Source organism: Tympanuchus pallidicinctus, unplaced genomic scaffold (genome assembly GCF_026119805.1).
Source record: "Tympanuchus pallidicinctus isolate F22 unplaced genomic scaffold, pur_lepc_1.0 scaffold7, whole genome shotgun sequence".
NCBI lineage: Eukaryota > Metazoa > Chordata > Aves > Galliformes > Phasianidae > Tympanuchus > Tympanuchus pallidicinctus.
In genome coordinates, this window is record NW_026294791.1 from 1,430,292 (window position 1) to 1,452,626 (window position 22,335).

Genomic DNA, 22,335 nt, shown 5'->3' on the forward strand with positions numbered 1-22,335 from the left:
CTTCCATCACACTTGCTCTACGTGACAGGGACAATGTCCCTCACAGAGGTTTTGCATGTGCTCCTGAAGACATACAAGCATGGCAGTGTAATGAGGAATCTGTGTTTCAGAAAGTCAGCTTGTGTCACTGGAAAGCCCTTCCATAGTCTTACAGTCAGTAAAAAAAAAAAGACCAACCAGATGATTTCTCTATGCATAACAGGCAGATGAAATAATGGCATCTCAAAGAATTAGGCTTCATGTCACAATAACGAGGCATGCCACAACTCTCTTTGGGGTTTTGCACACAGAACAACTTGCAGAGTGCTCAGGCTTCTCCATGCCTCCATGCTTCTGAATGAGTCCTGTTGGTCTCCTCTAGAAAGAGCCTCCAACCCACAACTCTGAAGACTCAGGAGAAAAAAAATATATCATACTAAGGGAATGTTAAAAAAAATTACAGCAGATGCATAAGATTTATCTGACAGAAAGCCCAAATCTGGGCCCTACATTATTTAAGCATTTTAGTTGTGCAAACCCCAGATGTCCCTGACCTTTAAACTTAGAGCAGGGTTTCTCATTGCACGCTACATTAAATTCACCTCTATAACAGCACCTACAAACTCATCCCCTGCAAGCTACAGCCAGACCGTACCTTGGGAAACAGAAACAGGCCAGAACCATCCACTGTATCCAGATTTGGCTGAATAATGGGTTCTTACCACAGGGTCCCACTGTTGCTTACTTTATCCTCCACTTTTCCTTCCAACCCTTAACTTTTGATGTGCTTTATTCCACCACTAACATGCATGAACGTGCCAAGCCGTCGGACTTCTCTCCTGCTCCCAGGATCTTGTTCCTGAGCAGTAACATATTTTGCAGTTACCATTCTTTCATGCTCACACACATCGCTTTATGTTTATCACACTGAAATTTTCCTATCACTTTAGTGCCCTCTCACTGAGTCTCTTAATGCCCACATCATCCCAAAGCTGTTCCAACACGACGACGCAGAGTGGACTTACATAAATGTAAGCTGCCTCCGGGGCGTATGTCACACAGGACTGTACCCCAATACAGGAGCTGAAATTAATTAGTCAGAAGCCAACTGCTTATTGATTAATAACAATAAAGGAGTAAGCTGAGTGCCACTGAAAAGTGCTTTCTCTCTGACTGGTGTGCTGTTCCAGAACGTGCCACCTGTGACACCATTCCCTTGTACTGACTCTCCTGTGATGGAAGAGAGGAACAGCATTGCCCTCTTGTGTTGTGATGAAGCTAATCATCAATTCACTGCTCCTACTTGCAGTTTTTTAAGTCATGGATGAAGGTTTATACAAAGACCAACGTTACAGAACTGCACGTTATGAATAGACTCCACATTGCCTTGTAGACAGGATTACAAATTGTTGCACACACATGAAAGAGAACATTCTTAACGTGCTCATAAGAGGTGAGCCAACCAACCACGGGCTATCCATCTGAAATTACAAACTCTTCTTATTAACTTTATTCACAGTAATTAAATGCAAATATTGAACACAAGCCCCTGCTAATTCCTCTTTGATTTCTGTATCTCATCTACATTAAGTGCATCATTTTTAAAGTACCGTAACAAATCAATTTAAGATGTCCTCTACCATTTTTCAAATGCAAATTGCAATGCTGGACTTGAAGACTGAGTGCTGAGCTTAACAGAAGCTAAAACCAGATTCAGACTATGAAATAATGAAGTGAATACACCTTGCAGCAGCAAACAAAATCGAGAGCAGAGCACGTAAAACCTTGAACCCAAAGTGCTACTGAAACGTGAAGCTGAGAGGACAACATTCACAGCACACTGCAATGCCACTGCAAGAATCATATGGCAAGCTGGACTTCTTGCTTTATATTGCCATCAAACTCCACCATTGCAATTCCAGAACATGACCACTTGCAGCTTGTCTTCCCCTCCCTGCCTCCAGATGAATTTCCCTTGCTTTTACACTTAAAATTCAGTTTTTGTTTTGGAACTCAACACTCTGCATTCCCCTGCCCCCTTTAATCAGCACTCCCATAGCTTCTTTGGGACTTTTCTTGAGCTTAACATTAGACTTAAATGCCTTTTCCTAACAAAGAAACTCTCTTCTTAACACCTGGACAGAAAATAGCCCAGAAGCCAAGGCCTGGATCTGTCACAGAAGAGTTCTACACCATCTTAAACTCTTCTGTGGGTGAACAGCTAATAACACAAATCCCTTCTCCAGAATCAGAAGTTACAGCACAGAAGTTTCCTGGAGATGCACAAAAGTGAACAAAAGAGGTCTGCAACATAAGCAGAGTTTCCAAAAGGACAAACAATTACTCTGTAAAGGTCACTCCACGATGCATCAGCTGATACACATTCTAATAAATTATTATTAACAATTCTAATAAATTAATACATTATTTAGTGCCTTTCAGAAAGAAAGAAAAAAAAACAATACCACCATCACAAACAAAAGAACAAACAACAAAACACCAGCAAGTAACAACAGTCCCCAAATAAACAACAGCACGAGGGTTGTAGCAAAGGAAAATAACCTACCAGTCTTGGTAAGTGGTGATTGCAATACTTGGAGGTGCCAACAAGGGCAGAGTTGTTGGCCTACAGACGATGTCTCTGTCAGGTGTCCTCGCTTTCTCTGTTTGTCTTTGGGACAGTGGTGGTAACTGCAGGTTGCCAGAACAGCACCTTCTTCCTCTCCAGAGGTCTATGCCCAGAGCATGGCTGGAAGTACTGTAGGACTTGCTCAGCCCACACTCCAGGTAATCCAGAGCATTCTGCAAAGAGAAAAGCCACTGAAGTTCTGCAGACAACAAATGGTTTCCTCCACAAGAATAAACTACATGCAATTGTTTTGTATTACAGGTACAGCTACTCACAAAGCATAACTGGATAAAAATCCTGGCAGAGTTTGACTGCACTGCATTGCGCTGTTTTATCAAGTTGTGAATGAACTTGAAAATCCATTTGCAACATGTCCAAGCTAAATTCAGCCCAGTTCTAACCTAGCTGAACCATCCAGGTCACTTTGGTGACATGAACTTTTTCTGGTAATATCCCACTCAACATCTTTCACAAGATTCCTCTCCACAGCACAAACATTTTGGTTTGCCTCTTGTTTTTGTGACGGCTCACCAGGCAAAGAAAGGTCACAAAAACACTGAGTTTGGATACATGCCAAACCATCAGCTAACTCTGAGAGAACTTCCAGCGAGGCTACCTGGCCTAAGCCTGTCCTTTCCAAAAGAAAGTCTCTGTTCCTCTGCGAGTTTCTACTTCTTTCTATGCCCCTGTGATCAGAGAACTGGTTGTCAGCCTTTCCAAGAAGAGCACTGCAAGAAGGCTGCTTGTATTGTTCTTGTAGAGTTCAGCTAGCCCAACAGAACTGCTCAATTCCAATGAGACTATATCTGCACTGTGCAGTGATTGAAGCTGAAGGGTGATTACAGTAGGTGTGCAGATATGTGGCAACCTCTACATTTTTACTCTTCTGCCTGCTTCTGAATTTTGATCTCTTCCCTGTTGTCCCCACTCTTCTGAGCTTTGAAAAATAAATGATTGGTGAAGTTTCCATAATGACTCCTTAGGTCCTTCAGGGCGTGCTGGTACAGATTCACAGTTACTAAAGCATCAAAATCATCCAGGCAGAAGTTGAAATATTTGATCTGCTGTACTTCCAAAAATAGGCCAGAGAGCTTCAGATTCAAACCCTGCTCTTAAACAGCACAAATCCAGACAAAACACTCCTAAAAACCCCAGAAAGGGGTTCTGTGGAAGGTCTCACTTCACCGGCCTTTATTAATAATTTTTTGAGACTTCGGTTGTTTTGTTATCACTTAGAACACACTGCTGCACATTTCTTAAGTTCTCATTAGATGTCAGGTGTCTGTTTTCGTTATCAGCAAAGACTGAGTGGACTGTGGCAGCCCTACCAGCAGGTGCAGGCAAACTGACTGCAAAGCAACACAACATATGCTCTAAGAATGTAAAAGAATCACTCAGCTGCTGCAGGAGTGCTGCAGGATGCTCTTAAGCTCTACTCCTCCCCTGTATTTCCACATACATTTCTGTGGTTTTCCATTTTTGGAGGGCCCCAGCTGTGACAAGCAAGGCAATTAATGTTGTAGTTATCACGCCATCATTACAAACTGATGCATTTCTCCAGAGAATGGGAACTGGCTTTTAATTAATAGAAGATCATGATGACGATTAACAAGCATAGTAATGGAATAACATGCATCATCGCATTAGATGCTCGGCAACTACCACAGCAAGAGATGCTGAACTCGTATGCATAGAAGCTATTAAGGATACAAGTGCAGCACATGCACAGACAGGGGATCCAGAACAGAGTTTCCTAAGACATAGGAATGTCCAGGCTCTCACCTACCATTATAACACTGAGCAAAGAAGAAACTCTTCAGAATTCACAGTGTGTTTGTTTTATTTACTGCTTAATGCATGAACTGCAAACAACTCTAAGAAAATCAACGAGTCACTGGAGCAAAACCAGCTGATACAAAGACAAAAGAGACTTCTGACCTTACTTTCACAGAGTATTGGAAAAAGCACAACACGTTTTTGAAGAAAAGTACCTCATCTGCAGTCACTGCCATGACACTGCGGCTTTTCTTCATTATTGAGATTAAAGTGCTCCCCACTACAAGAACTCGTTCAATTCAACTTCTCCAGACGAGCAGCCTGAAAGAAAGAACAGCTGCAGCTTTAGTTTTGAATGCCAACCCGTTTTGGGTAACAAAGCAGGTAGCTAGCTGCTGGTATCACAGCTGGTTTGTAACTTGCTGATCACTCCCACCTTAACACCTGGCAGCCGATGTTGGGCAAGTGTAGCTCTCTATTAGGGAACGGGCAATTTAACACCTAGTAAAATCATGTGAAACGTAATTGGTGTTCACAAGGCTCTGCAATCTAAGCAAGATTGAAACACACATAGGAATACGGGATCAAAGCTAGCAGGTTCCACTTACGAGGGATTTTCTTTAACTGAACCCTTTCCAGATACACAGAAAAAGGCTTGAGCTGGCTCTGATAGAAGCCAGACTGAAAAACTGTAATTCAGAAAAGCAATTGCATTTGTATGCGATTCTAAACTCAAATCACAGCTCATGGCCATTACTTCTTGCCACTCTGGCACACACAGCAACACAGCCACTGTTCCCACCGAGCACCCAGGTGGCAGCAGGGGACAGCAGCACAGGGAGGGAGCAAACCCAGTGCTCCCAGCCCTCTGCTCTGCTCCTGGGGTTTTACTGCTCACCAAAAGGCTGTGCTGCAAGTTGCACAACAAGAACACTGAAGGTTTTCCTTTTCTTTCCCTGCTGTGCCACTCAGCATGCAGACAAGGCGCTCTGTCCTGCTCCGAGGGGCTGCAGCAGGGCCCTGCTTGGGGTTTGCTGCTGAAGCCCCCACACAAAGCTGTGCAGTGGGATATGCTTTGGGGGCTTGTAACACGGCATCCACTGTGACACACCGGGGAGTCTGAGCTGCGTTCAGCTCATCTGGCCGCACTACACTGCAGGCTCAGGAGAGCAGAAGGCAGCCCAGGCCGCCTGCGGAGCAGAGCCCTCGCACAATGCCAGTGCCAGAGCCAGAGCCATCTCACGGCAGCCCTGGCACCTGTGCTGTTTGTGTTTCCCCAGGCTCCGACATCCACGCACGCCTGCTCCCACGGCAGCCAAAGCCAGGAGCCCTGCAGCCCTGCCAGGCACACACAGCCTGCAGCAGTGCAGCACACAGGGCTGTGCTCCATCCCTGAGAGAGGCCCTGAGGGCCAAAAGCTGGGGCAGGCTGAGGTGCCCAGAGCTGGCTGATGTTGAGCCTCAAGGAGTGAGAAGTAAAGGCTGGGCAGCCTGCTGGCTGGTCAGGAGAAGCTGCACAGAAACATCTCTGAGGCTCACAGCCTATTAGTCGCCTAGTAGTCACACTGCAAAGCAGAACAGAACTGCAGAATAAATGGAACGATTTTAATCCATCTTCAACAATGGTGAGAAGCTAAACAGCCGTGTTATAAAAAGAATCCCAAAATGACAGTGGACAGAGAGCAAATGAGATGAGACACGGGTAAAGATGACAGCGACAGCGGCATGAATTCACAGACTAGGGAGATCAATTCTGGCGTGACTACTTGCTGCCAAAAATATGCATTCCTCCACAGCATACAGATAAAATTCCTGAGAAAGAATAAAAGGAGGAAGCAGCTCCTAAGCAGCAGAACGAAGCAGGGTGCAGCTTCATACAGTGCTTCTTGGACGTGGTCTGAAGGCATGGTGGGGGTGGGCTGGGGCTGGGCTTGGCGATCTCAGATGTCTTTTCCAACCTGGATGATTCTATGATAAGTACAAGCCTGCAGGCTGAAAGATGGGTCTCCTGTGCAGGCAGAAGGATGCCAACAAGGCACAGGTCTTTGGGCTGCCAAGCTAAAAGGAAGGACTGTTAACACTTGGTGGGCTATGCCATTCAGGAAGTCTAATACAACTACAAATAGCTCAGATACGAGTGGCGATAAACCAAACAGCTCACAGCATTTATACCGGTGATGAAGAATCCTTCACGTTCTGAAGGAAGACATAGGAATCCCAGAGGTGGGAAAAGAGCTCTAAAATCCCCAGGTGCAGCCCCAACCCACTGTGCCCCTCGTGGAAGCACCAGTGAGAAACAGCACGAGACCACCTAGCTCAGCATAGCAGAGAAGTAACACAGCAGCAGGAAAAGAGAGCGAAAAAGAAATAGACCAAGGAAAACATCTTTGGGAAACAAAATCCAAGAGACATTTTGAAAGACAGTCCAAAGCTGTGTGCAACTTTGCTGAACACTGGGATCAGAACTGACACTGGGGAGATGCGGAGGGATGGACCACGTGGACAAGCAGACTGTGTGGAACCCCTTACACCACAACGTCCTTTCCTTTATAACTATTTATCCATTTGTCAGAGCAAGCTTAAGCAGAACACTGGAAATAACGCGTGATTTTTTTAAAAAATAACTCTTAATGCGGACTGCATTTCTGAAAAGGCCACCAAGAAAATCCTAAGGCTTCCATTAGCCATGGCTAAAACTGCTGTTAAACTCCAAGCCATTCTTTTCTTATGTGTTTCTGATACGTTGGACGAAGATCTGGGGGGTGGGAAGGAAAACAAGTAAAACAATGCAAATTCCTCACCCCACAGAGGCTACATCAGAATTCCTTTCTGCCAGGTGCATTTTCTAATTCATGCCATCTTCTGTCACAGGCAAAGGGCTTCTCTCTTCTACCCACATTACCCAAAAAGAGACGGCATCCCAGTGGGCTTCGTGTGGCCAGCAGGGAACGCCTACGAGCAGCAAGGTTCTGCAGCAGGTTTTGGGTTGCAGGCTTTCAGTGCTGTGGCTGGGTCCAATCCATGTGGGCAGCATGTGTGCCAGGCAGGGTACGAGATCTCTGCTCCAACTGAGCTGACCTAGTTCTTACACCTGAGTGCTGTGCTGGCTGACCACGCTGTTTGACAATGACAACAAATGCTCCCATGATTTCAGGGTGGTGAAGCCTTATACTGAGGGTGTGAATTAACAGCAGGGTTCAGTGCTGGCAACCGACAGCGCCGGGGATAAAACTACAGGGCTGCATGTGATAAAGTCTGCTTTTCCTACGCACACTTAAAAATAGCTGTTCAACTCATCCAGCACAAAACCCACTATTTAAAGAAATTTCTAAAGTGCATCTCAATGCGCAAACTGCTTTGATTTGCAGTTCCAGGCACACATTTCACCGTGCCACTGCTTTCCCCCCCATTCAGGTGACAGGCAGAGCAGCCTCTCCTCCTGGACGCACGGATGAGCAGGGCCAGGAAGATCACTTCTCTGCTGCTCACGCTGCGCTAGAGCTTTGGATCAGAGACAGGTTCTGGCAAGCAGGGCTGTTCATCCGGCTGCTTCCCTTTTTCAAGAGGGCAAGAGGCAAAGATTGAGAGACCAGAAACCAAACTGCAGGAGATGAGGGCCCCTGGTAGCCTAGGCAGTGCTGTGCCCCTTCCATCCAGCTCCAGCAGTGCTTCCAAGAGCACACGTGTCACCAGCACTGCATTCGTGCCAGCAGCCCAACACTGACCCTGACAGGTCCTGCAGAACCTGGAGACGGTCAGAGATAAGACCAGCAATGGAATGCTGACTGAATAGGAAGCCTTGCAAAGGAAAGGGCTACCATGAAGGAGTTTATCTGATCGTACAGATAACTGCATCATTTGTGAGCTCAAATCACATTCAAACAACCCAATTCTCTGCAGAGATCATCCGAACTTCATAGGGCCACACAAATAGACCGGGTGACACAGACAGACAGGGCAACACGGGGTGACAGTCACCAAAGAATGCAATAATCCCACACCTGCTCCTCCCAGACGAAGCACATGGGCTTGTACTTCAGATCTGGATACAGCACAGCGTTCCTGGGAGAAAAATAAACCTTACGTGGACCTAACGTTAGGTAAAAGCAAGTTGAGATATCACTAGCAGTGACACCAGTGACAGCTTTGCCTTTTAATAAAGCAGCCCCGTGATGACCCAGGACCCACAGCAAGGCAAGGCCACAGCCTTTGTACTTTGTACTGCAATTGCAATGCAACAAAACTGCAGATTTATCAGCAACTGATAAGCTTTACCAATTCTTTCACTATCAAAAGGAAACGCTGTACAGATGATATCCCATGCAGATATTTGAGAAAGTCCTGCCAGAAGGACGATGCTGCAAGTAAAGAACCTGCAATAACTTCCCTGCCCCCGTGTTACCACCGGGGAAATTATCCTTATTACCACAGCACCTTAATGTTCATTAGGAGGTCGCTTACTGCCATATCGCTGCGGTTAAGCGGATTGCAAAGACTCATCTTCTCTCTGGCAACTTAATCACTGGAGCTGAGAATAACCACGAGGGTTCATCCCAGAAATAGAGCCCAAGCAGAGCAAAGAGCTACCAAGACTACCTATCCTATTATTTTTTTCCTTTTAACCAGATTAATGACTTCAAAATTGTATTTCCCAAACCCTTTGTCTACTCTTGTGGTCAAAGTCAATTCATTTAGAAACAGCCAGGGCCGTGACAAAGGCTGCAGTTTGCTGGTGGTACCCGGAGCATCCAGGACTGCCAAGGTCGTGCTATTAAAAGACACACTGCGTACCTTCCTTGTTCCTGTGCCAATGACAAGCAGAGCCTCCCACTCCTCGGGCTGCAGCTGAGCACTCAGAGAACACAGAATGATTATTAATTACGCTTTAAAGAAAAAAAAAAAAAGCTATGTTCATTTAAAAATACATAGAAAAAAAGCAAACCAAAAAACAGGGTGTCAGAAAAAGGAGTGTTGTTCCCTTAGCCTTGCAGATAGCCAGCAGCACAGGACATCCCTGCATCACCAGCACACAGCACCTGCCCCACGTCACTGATGTACTCCTTGCTCTCCTCAACTCCAACACCATTGCTTCAGTGACAAGAGTTCTAAAGCCCTGGGGGTGCTCCCCTCCCCCTGCAGCTCAAGAGAGCCCAGGTCAGGCAGCATGCAAGCAGGGTTGCCCTGCTGAGAGTGCTGGAGCCTGCAGAGAGCTGCACAACCGAGCCTAGAAAGAAAGAGCACCTCGACAAGGGCACATCTCTGCTACTCTTGTACTAGTGCAAAATCAGAATTGCAAAGTGTCCCTGGAAAACTGGTGCTGAATGAGACCTGCAAAGGAGAGGACTTGCCAAGGAGAGCAGAAACGTCAACTGCATACGCAGTGCAGAGCAAGAGCTGAAGGAGAATCATGGAATCACTAAGGTTGGAAAAGACCTCTGAGATCATCAAGTCCAACCATCAATTCACCAAGTCTGAAGCATCTTCAAGAACTGCCAGGAGCCCAGGGAGCAGCATCCCCCCAGCCTGCGCGTGGTGCAGGAGAGAGGCTCACAGCCTGCTGCAGCTGCTCGCCTGCTCCTTCTGCTCTGCTTGTCCTGCACCCTGTGTTGTGCCAGCAGTCATGGCCTGCTGAGCAGCTGGTGAGTGCAAATGGAGCCTACAGGTATGGGGAGATGCTGCAGCTGAAGCAGGCACCGGCTCCAAGTGAAACAGCACCTCCAGAGCAAGCTAATGGCCTGGTGCAAAACTGATTCTGTGGCAAATGACAGCAATTGCTGCTGTGCTGGTAACAAGGAGAAGAATAATAAGCTTTTCTTATCAGAGACATTAAAAAAAATAAAAGCAAAGCCAGCACCCAGATCCAGCAGCCACCACATGCTCTCTTCTCTGTCTGCATCCTCCCAGCACCAGAAAGCATTCTGCAGCTGATAAATTGCATTTTCATAAACTGTACTGTAGACTGCACATAAAGGCAATGCCATGAGGAGTTCAAGGAAGGAGAAAGAGTCCATGACCTCTCTGTGCTGTTACATGAGTACAAAATGAGGCTACTTCTGGGATAACAGCATCTATTCAGACTCATGTATTGTTTCTAGCAGCTCTGCCTGTCTGCAGCATCATTGCTGTTGGTGAAAAACAACGAGTTTATTTTTTTAGATCACAGATTTTGTGCAGGAGTAGCTGTTATGACCCTGTTATTAAATACAGGAAGAGCCACTCTCAATTACCATGCACCATATATATAAACTTTTTAAGACGAACCAGAACATACACATCAACCCCCACAGAAAAACAGCCACACACCCACAGCAGAGCCAAGTTTTCAGCCACCTCCTCCCTGGGCTTAGCACACACCAGCAGCACCGCAGCCACCAACCCACAGCCCCCCAGGGCCATAGAGGCGTGGAGGGAAGGCCAGGCACTGCCCCAGAGCCACACAGCTGCCACAGCAGAGCAGGCATGGAGCAGACACAGCACAGTGCTGCACCAGGGGCACGCCAGCTGCTGTGCATAGACCAGGGAAGACAACCCACTTCTAACCCCCCTGTTTACCGTTCATTCAAAACCAGCTCAATCCTGAGATTTCAGAAGCAGCGCAGTTGTTTCTCTAGAACCAAAGAAGCTGTTTAAATGCAGGCTTTGGGGCTTGCCAGGAGAGCCAAATGCTTTCCAAAACTCATGTCTACATGCGTCTGACACACAGCTCTCACTCTGGAGGACACGTGGCTCAGCAAATGGCTCCAGTTTTCACAAAGTCCCCTTTCCCTACAGAAACAGAGAGCAACTAAAAATAAACTTGCAGTCTCACTGCAGAGGCAAAGCCTGGCACTTGGAGCACTAACATGGACGTTACTGCAACAGCACTGCAGAGTCAATGCAAACCTGATGTATGCTAAGCTCTGATGCTAACGCCATGTACGTTAAGTTCTTTACTATGAACGTGGTGAGGTGCTGGAACAGCTGCCCAGAGAGGCTGTGATGCCCCGTCCATCCCTGGAGGTGTTCAAGGCCAGGTTGGATGGGGCCCTGGGCAGCCTGGGCTGCTGTGAAATGTGGAGTTTGGTGGCCCTGCATGTGGCTGGGGGGTTGGAGATTCATCATCCTTGAGTCCCTTCCATCCTAGGCCATTCTGTGATTCTGTGATATGCCACACTGCTGCTCCACAAGGAAACCTTCTGCCTGTCCAGCCCCTACAAACCCACTGTCAGAACAAGCCCATGAGTAAATCAGGCTGCTGCTGACTCCCCCTGGCTTGCCTGAGTGCCTATGGTAGGGAATGAGCTAGGCTGCACAAGGAGAAGAGGCCAAGCTCCGTTGGAGCAACTGCAATTAAAAAGTAAAGCAGTGGAATGAGGGCACTGTAGCATTTGTCCTTGGGAAGCAGCCTCTCACAGCCTGCCTTGCCCAGGGTCTCAGTTTGCAGCCCCAAGAATTGCAATGAGATATTCTCAGTGCAGCCTGCAAGATGAAAAGCTGCTTTCTTCTGTTCTCATCACTGAGGGAAGGGAAGGGATGAAACTATCAGAAAGCCTCCAGGAGCGGCCTCACAACTAACAGTGATGCATCAGTGGCAGAACCTCAGGACACAGAAACACCAAAATGAGAAGCAGCATGATGCCACACAAAGAGGGGTAAGGATGTCAACAGAGCAGCCATGTGCTGTCTGAGTGGAAAGCCACCCCAAACATATCCATATCAACATGACATATCCACAGCGTGCCAGTCTAGCAGCTGCATTACAGCCATTCTTCCCTGGGAGAAACAAGAAGGAATGCAAAGGCTCCAGCAACCTGCAAACCACACGTGTGCTCCCAGCCACTGCCTGCAGCAGCTCCTGCTGCAACACTTCACCCCTTACACTCCAGGAGACATCTATGACGTTTTCATATTCCCAACAACTTCTTTGTACCAAGAGGTCTCATAAAGCCCGATTTAGAAGAACGCTGAGCTTTATCATTCCAGGATTGTACTTCAGCAGATGTCCCTGTTCCTTTATCTCACTGCTATTTTGTTGCATTCCGTATCTATGATATTTGGTTTGTTGGGAAAATATTTGTGTTTTTCCAGGTTTCAGGCTGGACTTATTGGCACTTTTAAAATGAAAGAATAGCTCTGCAGTGTTCTCAGAAATCAAGCGCTCTTATTGTTAGGTGAAAGTCACACCACCAGCATTTTCCTCCACGTTCTCACTGTAATTTCCCCAACTCCCCCCCTCCTTATTTCAAACTCCCAACTCCTTAATGACGTGGGGTGGCACTTCCAACACTCAGTGTCTGCCTCGTGCCACATACTTTAGAAAGTTCTGATGAAATCCAAGTACTTCAAAGAGCTCAATTAACGAGCAGCGCGGCTCGGCGACCTCTCCTGCAGCACTCCCTGCTCCAGAGGTGGCACTTGACAGGGCCAAGCTTTGTGCCACTCCTCCTCTGTGTGTCACCAGGAAAATTCAGGCTCTTCTGTCCAAATCGTTCAGCACTAACACTGCAAAGGGAACTGCAAAGAGACACTGCCTCGCTGCTGAGCAGCAGCCTGCAGTCAGTACTGCTCTTTCAGTAAGACTGGAAAATCTGGGGGCAAAAGGCAGTCGCTCACCTTTGCAGCAATGAGGTAAAATATTGTCCTTGAAATATACAGCTCTCTTAAAACAGGTATCACTGCTGGCCACCGACAATCAAGCCTGAGCTCCTGTGCGGGCATTGCAGAAACAAAATACCCTGTTCTCAGCACAGCATCCTTAGCATCCTTGTGAACTAAGCTCACCCTGGAGCAGAAGATCTGGAGTTACTCATTCCCATGCAAAAAAGTCAAAACAGCAGCATTGACGCAGACACCAACTGACCTTTTTAGATCACAAGACAGCAGCCTCCCAAATGCTGTAAGTCACGAGGATGGCCTAACATTTCTGAAAGGTTTCCTCTTTTTTTTCTTTTTTTTTGGATGATGTGCTTTACTCAGGAAAAAAAAAAGTAAAAGTAAAATGTGTTCCTTTCTCTGGATGGCAAAGCGCACTTTCCTTCTGAGCAGGACAAGCAAGACTGCCCTATCCTAACCTGTACGAGCAGCATGACAGGTTGGAGCCATGCAATGCAAGCAGGACCACCTGAATACTGCAGGAGGAGCCCGTGGAGAGGGCTGGGGTGGTTCTGCATCTCTAAGTGGAACCACAACAGCCACACTTCAGCCACACAGAGGTAATTTCCATGGCAACGTACCTCCTGTACGTGCCCTCTAGACACCTCTCCAGCATGGAAAAACCTTCAAAGGCACCAAGTGTTCACGGCCCTGGAAGGCAACCCGAGGCTTCCACCGCTGCTCAGGGAAACAGTGCTTTGTGAGCCAACAAAGAAAGCTACTGCCATTTTCATGCTTCCTCTCCTTTTCTTTAATTCGCTGTAAGAAAAGAAGGGAAGGATTTTCGAAGATGAATAGCAGGCTAACAGGATCCATGCCTTCCTAGGGCCCCACCAGTCGCTCCACAGCGCCCAGCTCAGGGATGCTCGCTGCAGGAGCAGCGCCTGGCCTTCAGCATTACCCTCCTGAAAGGCAAAGGGCGCCCGGCAGAACAGCGGCATGCAATTGCTCAATGGATTTTAAAACAGGGATTAACCTCCCTGCAAAATGTAAAGCAAAGATCAACAGCTCTTTTTACTGTTTGGAAAATTGTGTTGTTAAAGAATGAAAAGAAAGGCATCAGCTTTTCACCTTGTTCTTACTACCTCTGCACAGTGGCGATGCGAGACCCTCATGCTGCACAAGTGGGGGTCAAAGCTCTGCCCTGGGGCCTCTGAAGCAACTGTATACTCATCTCTCATCTCTGCACAGCCTAATACATGTGCATTTATTTTCTAAGCACTGTGGAGATGTGGCACTGAGGAACGCAGGCACAGTGGGGGTGGGCTGGGCTTGGGGATCCTGCAAGTCTTTAGCAGCCTTACTGATTCTATGATTACCTCAGCCTTGATTGCTGATGGGCAAAGGGGTGAACGTGGACCACAGATCAAACAGCTGGATATCCTCCCACCTGACTGGCAATGAATGCCTGCCTGCAGCATGGGGATTCCACGTGAACCACAAGGCACCACAACACAAGGCCAGGTGAGAAACCAGCCTGCACGCAAATCACACCAAGAACTCTGCACAGCTTGTCCATCACAGCCAGCTTCTCACTTGTATCTGAGGGTTTTCTGTGTGTTATTATATGTTAAATAAATCTGATTTTTACATAGAAGCAACAAGGCTTCCAAATCCTTGGTTTTAACTGAACAGATGCACCCAGTTGCAATATATTACCCAAATATTTTATGAAGACCACAAACCTCCTCACCACCAAATTACTGCTAGGTTTAGAAATTCCATTATGTACTTAATTGTTCCGCAGCAACTTCTTTGTTCTAAATGCAGAAGCTACACACAGTCACGCGAATCACATCGTGACATAGCGAGCCTTGGCTATTCCAAAGGTTTATTAATTCCTTACACAGAACCAGAATCAGGCAGATCACAGCAATAACACCCACCTTCACAGCAGGCTGCAAGCAGCATCCCACATGTCTGCACTCTGCCCCTCGGCCATCCTGTCCCACAAATTGCACTCATGTACCTTCTAGTAGCAGTTCTGCCCTATGTGTATGGAATACAAGTGCAAATAATGAAGCACATAGGTAAGGCAATACAACAATCCTTTCCCACACTGACTCAAAGTCAAGTCAAAGATACACGAAGAACTCACAGGAAACAAGTGACTTGTTTTGAACTCACTGTAGCCACAGCCCCACTCCTGGCAGGGCCTTCCCAAAATGAGGTGCTGTGGGGCAGGAACCCATCGCTGCCCTTATCAGGAAGGCTCTCAGAACCACCTGGCACTGCCACCACTACCACCTCTTTGGGGTGACTTATGCCAACTTTCAAGCACCTCCAGACAACACGGGCATAGATGCTGCACAGATAGGCATTGCCCCGTGGATGTCCAACAAGAAAAACACATGTTTTTGCAGCACATAGAGCAGAATGGATAACTGTCCTTCATGTGGACCAACTCAGGGTTTGCTGTGAATCTGAACACAGCAGTGCCTGGGACAGAGCTTCCCTAGGTTAGGACACAGAGCAGACCCCAGGCAGCATGCAGCCACCAGGGCTCTGCATCCCTTCCCCCTTCTCAGCTGAGTCACTTGGATCATACATCTCAAACCTGAGCTTCCCAGTTACTATAACAACTTAATGGATTTCTTCTTGATGCTATTAATTACAATCAGTTTAATCTGTTCGTTCTGGCTTCTGGAGGAGGCACTGTATGATAGCTTCTCTTCTGCTTTCAGAAGGCTTCTGCATTCCTAACTCCAACGCTCAGGTGCTCCCCCATGAATCTCCTTCCACTGAGATAAGGAAATGCCCATATTCCCTCTTCTGAGAACTCTGAAAAGAAAGAAATACTGTGGGTTTTTTTCCTGTAACCAAATAAGATGCCTCTAATAAATCTGAGCAAGCTGTACCTCAGCTGCATTTCTGCAGTAAATACAAAGTTCTACGCACAGAACAGCCTGTAACCTGGCTGAATGCATTTATAATATATCCCCAAAGAAAAAGCCAAGCACTTGGCAAGCCAAACTACAGAAAGCACAAGCAGAGCAGCAGTCGGAATCTCATTTATGAGGTTACCTTCCACAGCCTCAGGGTATGAATGGGCAATCTCTGCTACTGCAAACAGCAGGAAACATCAGAACCACGAGGCAAACCCCAACCCAGCCGCACAGGAGCGGAGGAGTAAAGCGGTGACTGTGCCCCGTGCCCAGCACAGGAAGGCTGTACAGGCCCAGGGAGGGAAGCTGGCCAGGCAGCAGCAGAGGACACGGAGTGGTGGCAGGGGACAGATGGCCCTGACCTGCTGCCACACCGCATCCACACTGCGCTGAGCCAACGCAGGCTCTGAGCTGCAGAGCCCCACCACTTTCAAAGGACAGCGAGCCAGTGGCAGACTGCAAGGCGACCACCAGCCATTGGCAGCATGATGGGCTGCAAAAGAGTGAAAATCAAAGTCCAGACATATAGAGGGGCACTTACAGCAGTCAGCATTTGCTACGCGTTGCTGTACGTCCATCCCAGGTGAGATATCAGCTGCTCTGCTCCTTCCTCTGCAGCACGGGCAGATACCGCTGCTGGGCACGCAGGGACACCAGCTGCTGCACCTGGCTTCACAGCCTGCTGCCATCACCAGTGGCTGCAGTGCTTGGACAGAAGTCTTGGATGGGATCCAGGCACTCAAGTGGAAATTAAAATATTACCTTACACTTTTTTTTTTTTTTAAATAATCTACTGCTTGCTGAAAAAAGGATCCTACTTTAAAAAGGCCAAACCACGAGCATGGGGACGACGGAGTCCTGCAGACAGCCCCAACTTCCTACAGCCTGAACGTCTCAGGAACGAAGTCGTCATGCTCCTTTCTCCATTTAGATTTCTCCATTTTAGCTCTGGAGCGCAGAACTGCACTGATCTGCAGAGGCACACCGTGCAGGATAATTTTAACCCCACAGACATATGGAGAACACTCCTTTCACCTCCTCTGCAGAAAAAGCAAAGCTGATCGGATCCCTCAGACTTCCCACAGGGAAAAAATCCTTCTCTAGATATTTTAAATTTAAGAAAACAGTCATCATGGGAGTGATAATAAGAGCTGCTTATATTTAGTGTGAAAACATGATGGACTACATTTTAATCATCAAGTATGCAATGATGAGTACGAGAACAAGGGAAGTGATTTTACATTGTTTGCAATTTATTTTTTTATTTCAAATTCCTCATTTCCTTGAACTTAATTGCCCTGATTACAAAGCACACTCACTAGATACCTCCAAGTATCCTTTTAGAATTTATTATTGCAACCATACTTTAAAAACATCAAAATATATGCCTGAAGTACAAAAGCACAGTGAAGCAGCTGTGCATGCACATGCCTGCACTTTGCAGCATTGATTTACATGCAACTTGCTTGCTCCCAGACACAGTATCAGTAACAACAAACAAAATTGGCTTGGCTTCCTGAAAAGCATAAGCTTTCATGAAAAAAAAGATCTGTTGTCTAGAACCCAGAGTAAGTGGCATAAAAAGTAGAAGCAGGATGAATGTGCTCAGCAACAACGCTACATACGTATTTATCCTGGAGATGCGGCTGCCAAGTCTCCAAGAAGATGCAGGTAGACCTCAAGATGCTTTCTTCCCAAATGCTCAGCTAATTTTCAGCCTGGAAAGATCTGCAGTGCTCAGAGTGCTGTAAGGTACTGAACAACTCGTCCAGCAATGCAACAGCTAGCATTTGCACAGCGTTGATTTCAAACTGGGAGATGCACAGATGCCTCCGTGTAGAACAGCCCCCTGCACTACTGTACAACCTGGTCTTTGTATCTGGCTGGGATCAACCTTTTAAAAAGGGCACTGAATAAACACATGTGAGACTCCGAGGCTGCCCAGCCTACTCTGTGCAAGCAGACTGCAGAAAGATGAGCCTGGAGCCAACAGCACCACAGCTCCAGCACAGAAAGTGCTGTTGCAGCTCACCATTCCTGTGCAGTTTGGACACTGCTAAGCAGCACACTCGAGGTGCTCAACCCCAGCACAGAAGAGGGGTTTCTTAAACAGACAAGCACTGCAGGAGGAACATCACCACCGCTACCCTTGTGTGAATGGGGAAGGAGGATGTGTGCTCATGCAGGCACAGAGGCATGCAGTGCTGGAGCCATCCCACGGAGAGGATTCCACAAGGAGTCCTCTGCTTGTTCCCTGCTGTAGAAATAAAGTGAGGCAGCTCACACAGACATGCAGCTGCCATCAGTCCCTGCCAGTAATGCGAACAACGAGCAAACCCCACAGCAGCACCACTCCAATCTCAGAGGAGAAGCAATATTTCACTAAGCCAAAGCTGACAAAGATTTCTTCTGATGGGTGCAAACTCTACAGGCGATTGCTTAGAAAGCCTCTCTATTTTCCCATCAGCCCAAACAAACCCTTAACTTTCTCTTACCCGGTGCCTCCAGTCTCTCAGTGCACACAACAGAGCTGAGCAATTAATTTCCCTTACAACCAGGTTACGTGGCAGCAGCCAGCAGGGCAGTTCCAGACTGCTACACACAGACTGGCACTCGCGTGAAATACTTTTACACTTAGAGTGGATGACTAAGGAACCAGCTGCCTGCCTCCCTGTGATCTGATTATTCCTCGCCTTTAATAAATGAATGTTTTCCCATGAATTTGCCAACAGGCTCCAGAAGCACATTAAGCAATAGGTAAACAAGTATTTATTTTTATAGCTCTTATGCTTGATTTCATTTGAACGCTGCTTTCTTCCTCCTTCCTGAGAAAAGGCAATTAAAGTCTGCAGTTTATAATTGAATTGATACACCAGTGACCGCAAGCTGCTTGAAAAACAGTCCTTTGGCTCCTTCAAAAAGTGCAGAAATTAACAAAAATGAAGGAAAAATGTGGAAAAGCAGAGCGTCCCAATTCACCTCCAGAGCAGGGGAGCATCGGTCAGACAGCAGGTACAGCACCAATGGTACACCAATGGTACAGGCACGGGGTGTCAGGGAAGCAGATGCACTTCTGAAAGAGAAATGTAAAGCTCAGGACTGGTTACATACGCACCAAACTCATGAGGAAAGTTCAGTGGTGGAGATTCATCATGGAAATGTCTGAATTCATTTCAGAAAGAAAATAGAAAATGGAGAAAAAGAAAACTCATATTTCTTCCCAACCCTGCGCAGTTGAGGAAGAAGTGGGGAGGGGAATTATCATGGCAGCATGCTAATTGTTAGCACAGCGGCGCATTTGTCCAGATCTCCCTGATGACATTCTGCTTTTGTGCTGCCTCAAGCAAGAATTCCTCATGAAAACCTGGGGGTAGGACTCCCTGCAGACACCTAACGAGCTCCAAAGATGCTGGGCTGAGATCCCTGCTCTCCTCCCCGAATCCCATAAGATGTACCCTACATACTCCAGCGATAACAGCTTCTGGAAGAAGCTGAATCCGAGCTCACAAAGGAATACTTAACAGCCTGGTTCAAAATGTTCTCTTGCCTCCCATCCCAGAATAGCTGGTGTCACTGTGAACCCAGAACACCAGTAGCCCTTTTCAGAGGAAAAACTGAGAACCTCGAGCTATTTTGGCGTCCATTCCCCAAGCTGATGTCTCTAGTGACTATAGATGTGATACGTACAGATCCCTTCTCCTCCAGGGGTACGACCAAAATAGGTAGCAGTGGGTTTAGATGCTGCACCACACACAGGCAGTGTGAGATTTGTGATTAGCACTCCTGAGCACAGTGTGCATCGTAGGAATAGCATTTTCTTTGAACAGAATCCCATCAAACAGCATAGCTTCACCCTGAAGGTTTCCATATGTTTTATACTTATTTTCTTGTCGAGAGCTCTTGTGAGATTGAATCATTTTCTCTTTCTTACTTGGGCTCGTAGTTTCAGCAGTGATTACTAGCAGGGATTAATCATTTCAGGCTCCTCTCTTCCTGAAGTCCCCGTTTTCACACTATTTATAAGCACTCTTGAAAGCATCCCTGTTGCAAGGAGCTTCACTCCCGATTTATCTTTCATATTTAACAAGAGCTCTGGCAACTTCAGAAGGTTCTTCTGGTGCAATGCATTCAAGCAGTATGCAGCCTATTGCTTCCTCAAGCCATTACTGAACTACAAAAGCATGAATGAAACGAAAATCAATGGCAAAAACGTATTTTTCAGAGCGTAGTACTGTTACACCATTACATCACCCAAAGCTCTGAAAACATTTTTCAGCAGGTGCCCATCGTGCAGGTAGGAAGCACCCAATCCACATCCATCAGCACCACTCAGACGTTCAAATCTGTCAAGCAGCAAGAAGAGTAGCACGGGCTTCCCTGTCAAGAGAGTTCTTCCCTTTTTATGTGCATTTCACAGTCTATGCCCCAAACTCAATCCTTTATGTCAGAGAGGGAGCACTGCGGCTCCAGCAGCACCCAGACCTGCAGGTGCAGCACAGCCTCATTATCTGGATTTGCTTCTGGTGTCTGTCAGCGATATCAAGTGTGCTCGGGACCTCAGGCACAAAGCAAAAATGGAAACAGCACGGTTATTTATTCTAGCAAAGAAAAGGTTCTACTTGTTTACGTGTTTACAAACACCGTTAGAAAAGAAAAACACTTAAAAGAATACTGAGAAGGAAATCCTGGCGCTGAGCTCACACTCAATCTCCTGCAGCTTCTCTAAAGCTGTAAAAGATGCACAGCCACTCCAGCTGACTGCTGCCTGCACAACGCCGCCAGCAGGACGGGCTCCTCTGTGGCTTTAGGAGCCACAGGTCAGCATCTCCTGACCTCACGGTCATCTTCTAGAGGTGGCTTTCAGAACTGCCCTACAGCCCCAGCAAGCAGCTGCTCCCTTCTCCCTCCCTGCCCGGCTCTTGGCAGCCTTCAATGTGGCCCTGCAGACACGGTTGGTGGGCACGGTGGGCATGGGTTAACAGCTGCACTGGGTGATTTTAGAGGTCTTTTGCAACCACTGGTCCTACGATAGTTTCCTTAAATTGGTTTTAGATGACCGCTCTTCTTCCTTCTCACTCTTCCTGCTGTTCTGTTTGCAGAGCAAAGCTTCTGCTCACCATGCTATTTTACAACACGTTTGGAATGCCTTGTGATGTCTGTAATGAAGGAATAGATTTTGCACGCCAACAATCCGTATCCCGGTTTGTGCAGGTTGAAAAACATTTGTTAGAAGGGGTATTAGTACCTGCTGGTTACCCTTTCAGTCACTCCTTTATTACCTCTTATGTATTAACTGCAGTCATTTCACTTCTGCTGCTGCTCGCTGAGGCTCCATACGTAGCTAGAAGACATGCCTTTAGCCACAAACAGCCACCATCCCCTGAAAAACCTGCTGCTTATAATCTGGCCAAAGTAAGGGTATTATCAGCTGTGCTGCACATAATTAGAGAGTAAAGGAGCACGTGTCAGCTATTTCGCAGCTAAGCAGGGCCACTTTCACGTTCTCAACAATTATTTGCAAACAAAGCGTACGTCAGCAAACGCCATTTGAAGTATTTCTCAAAAGCATCATCTCACAGCTCGTACCCCTGTGCTCCCACAGACCTGCAGCATAACACCAAACGCTGAGGAGAGCTTCCATCCACTCCCAGGCCCCATTCACGCCACCCCTAGAAAGAAATACATCAGCCGCCTCAGCTCCTGCAGTGCTCTGCAAAGGACCCTGGTGGGCTCCACCTCTTGGCTGCTTCCAGAAACTCATTTAACACACGACAGACTGCGTCCTACACACAAATCCTGGTGTTTCATCCAATCACCCACAGCTCAGTGCAACACAGAAGCGCTAGGAGATGTCTCGGTCAGCCAACAGCAGAATCACAGAGGCTTTCCACAGCGTGAGAAGGAAAGGTCCTTTGAATTAACTGGTGTTTCAGTTATAAAAAGAAACTTTAAAAGACTCGATCAATTTCAAGCTGTCGTTTTCAGAGAACCAAATGCAAAGAGAGGGAACTATTTCTGAAGAATCATACCAAGGATTTCAGTTCATCAACGGTATCAAAATGCACCAAGCTTGCTGCTCTTTAGGGTCAAGCTCATCTTTCCTGCCAGCCCTGGACAGAACACCCCAGGGGCTAAAGCTGCTTAATGCCCAACAGGGCACGTCCCACAGAGGTAGGACTGCTACAGCTAAACTCAATCAGGTCTCAGAAGGGAACATCTGAGTTTCTTCTTCCTAAGGCTAAAGCCAAGAAGGCAAGGAAGGGCTTGGCAGTGCCAAGGATTGGATGCCACCCTTTGGAAGGCAGGCTCTGTAAAACTCAGAGTGCCCTTGCTGGGACTCAGCAGTCTCTAAATTGCTGCTGGCAACGGGGAACATCCGAGCACCTCAAATCGCAGGAAACCTGGAACTTAATTCCATCTCAGCAAGGTTCAGCCC

At 47.1% G+C, this 22,335-nt stretch overlaps 1 protein-coding gene across 3 annotated transcripts in view; it reads right to left on the minus strand.

The window, feature by feature from the left end:
* The window catches only part of PDE4B (phosphodiesterase 4B), a 147,226-nt gene that overhangs the window by 120,231 nt on the left and 4,660 nt on the right, over positions 1-22,335 (minus strand). For 2 of the 3 annotated variants that reach the window (XM_052666867.1, XM_052666869.1), the window contains exons 2-3: positions 4,600-4,705; positions 2,546-2,781 (exon numbers count right to left, since the gene is read on the minus strand). In XM_052666867.1, coding sequence (XP_052522827.1) covers positions 2,546-2,781; positions 4,600-4,641 — 278 coding nt within the window. In that variant the 5' untranslated portion in view covers positions 4,642-4,705. Of the gene's footprint in view, positions 1-2,545; positions 2,782-4,599; positions 4,706-13,595; positions 13,614-22,335 lie in introns of those variants that run through there. The other variant, XM_052666868.1, reaches the window with a different exon arrangement.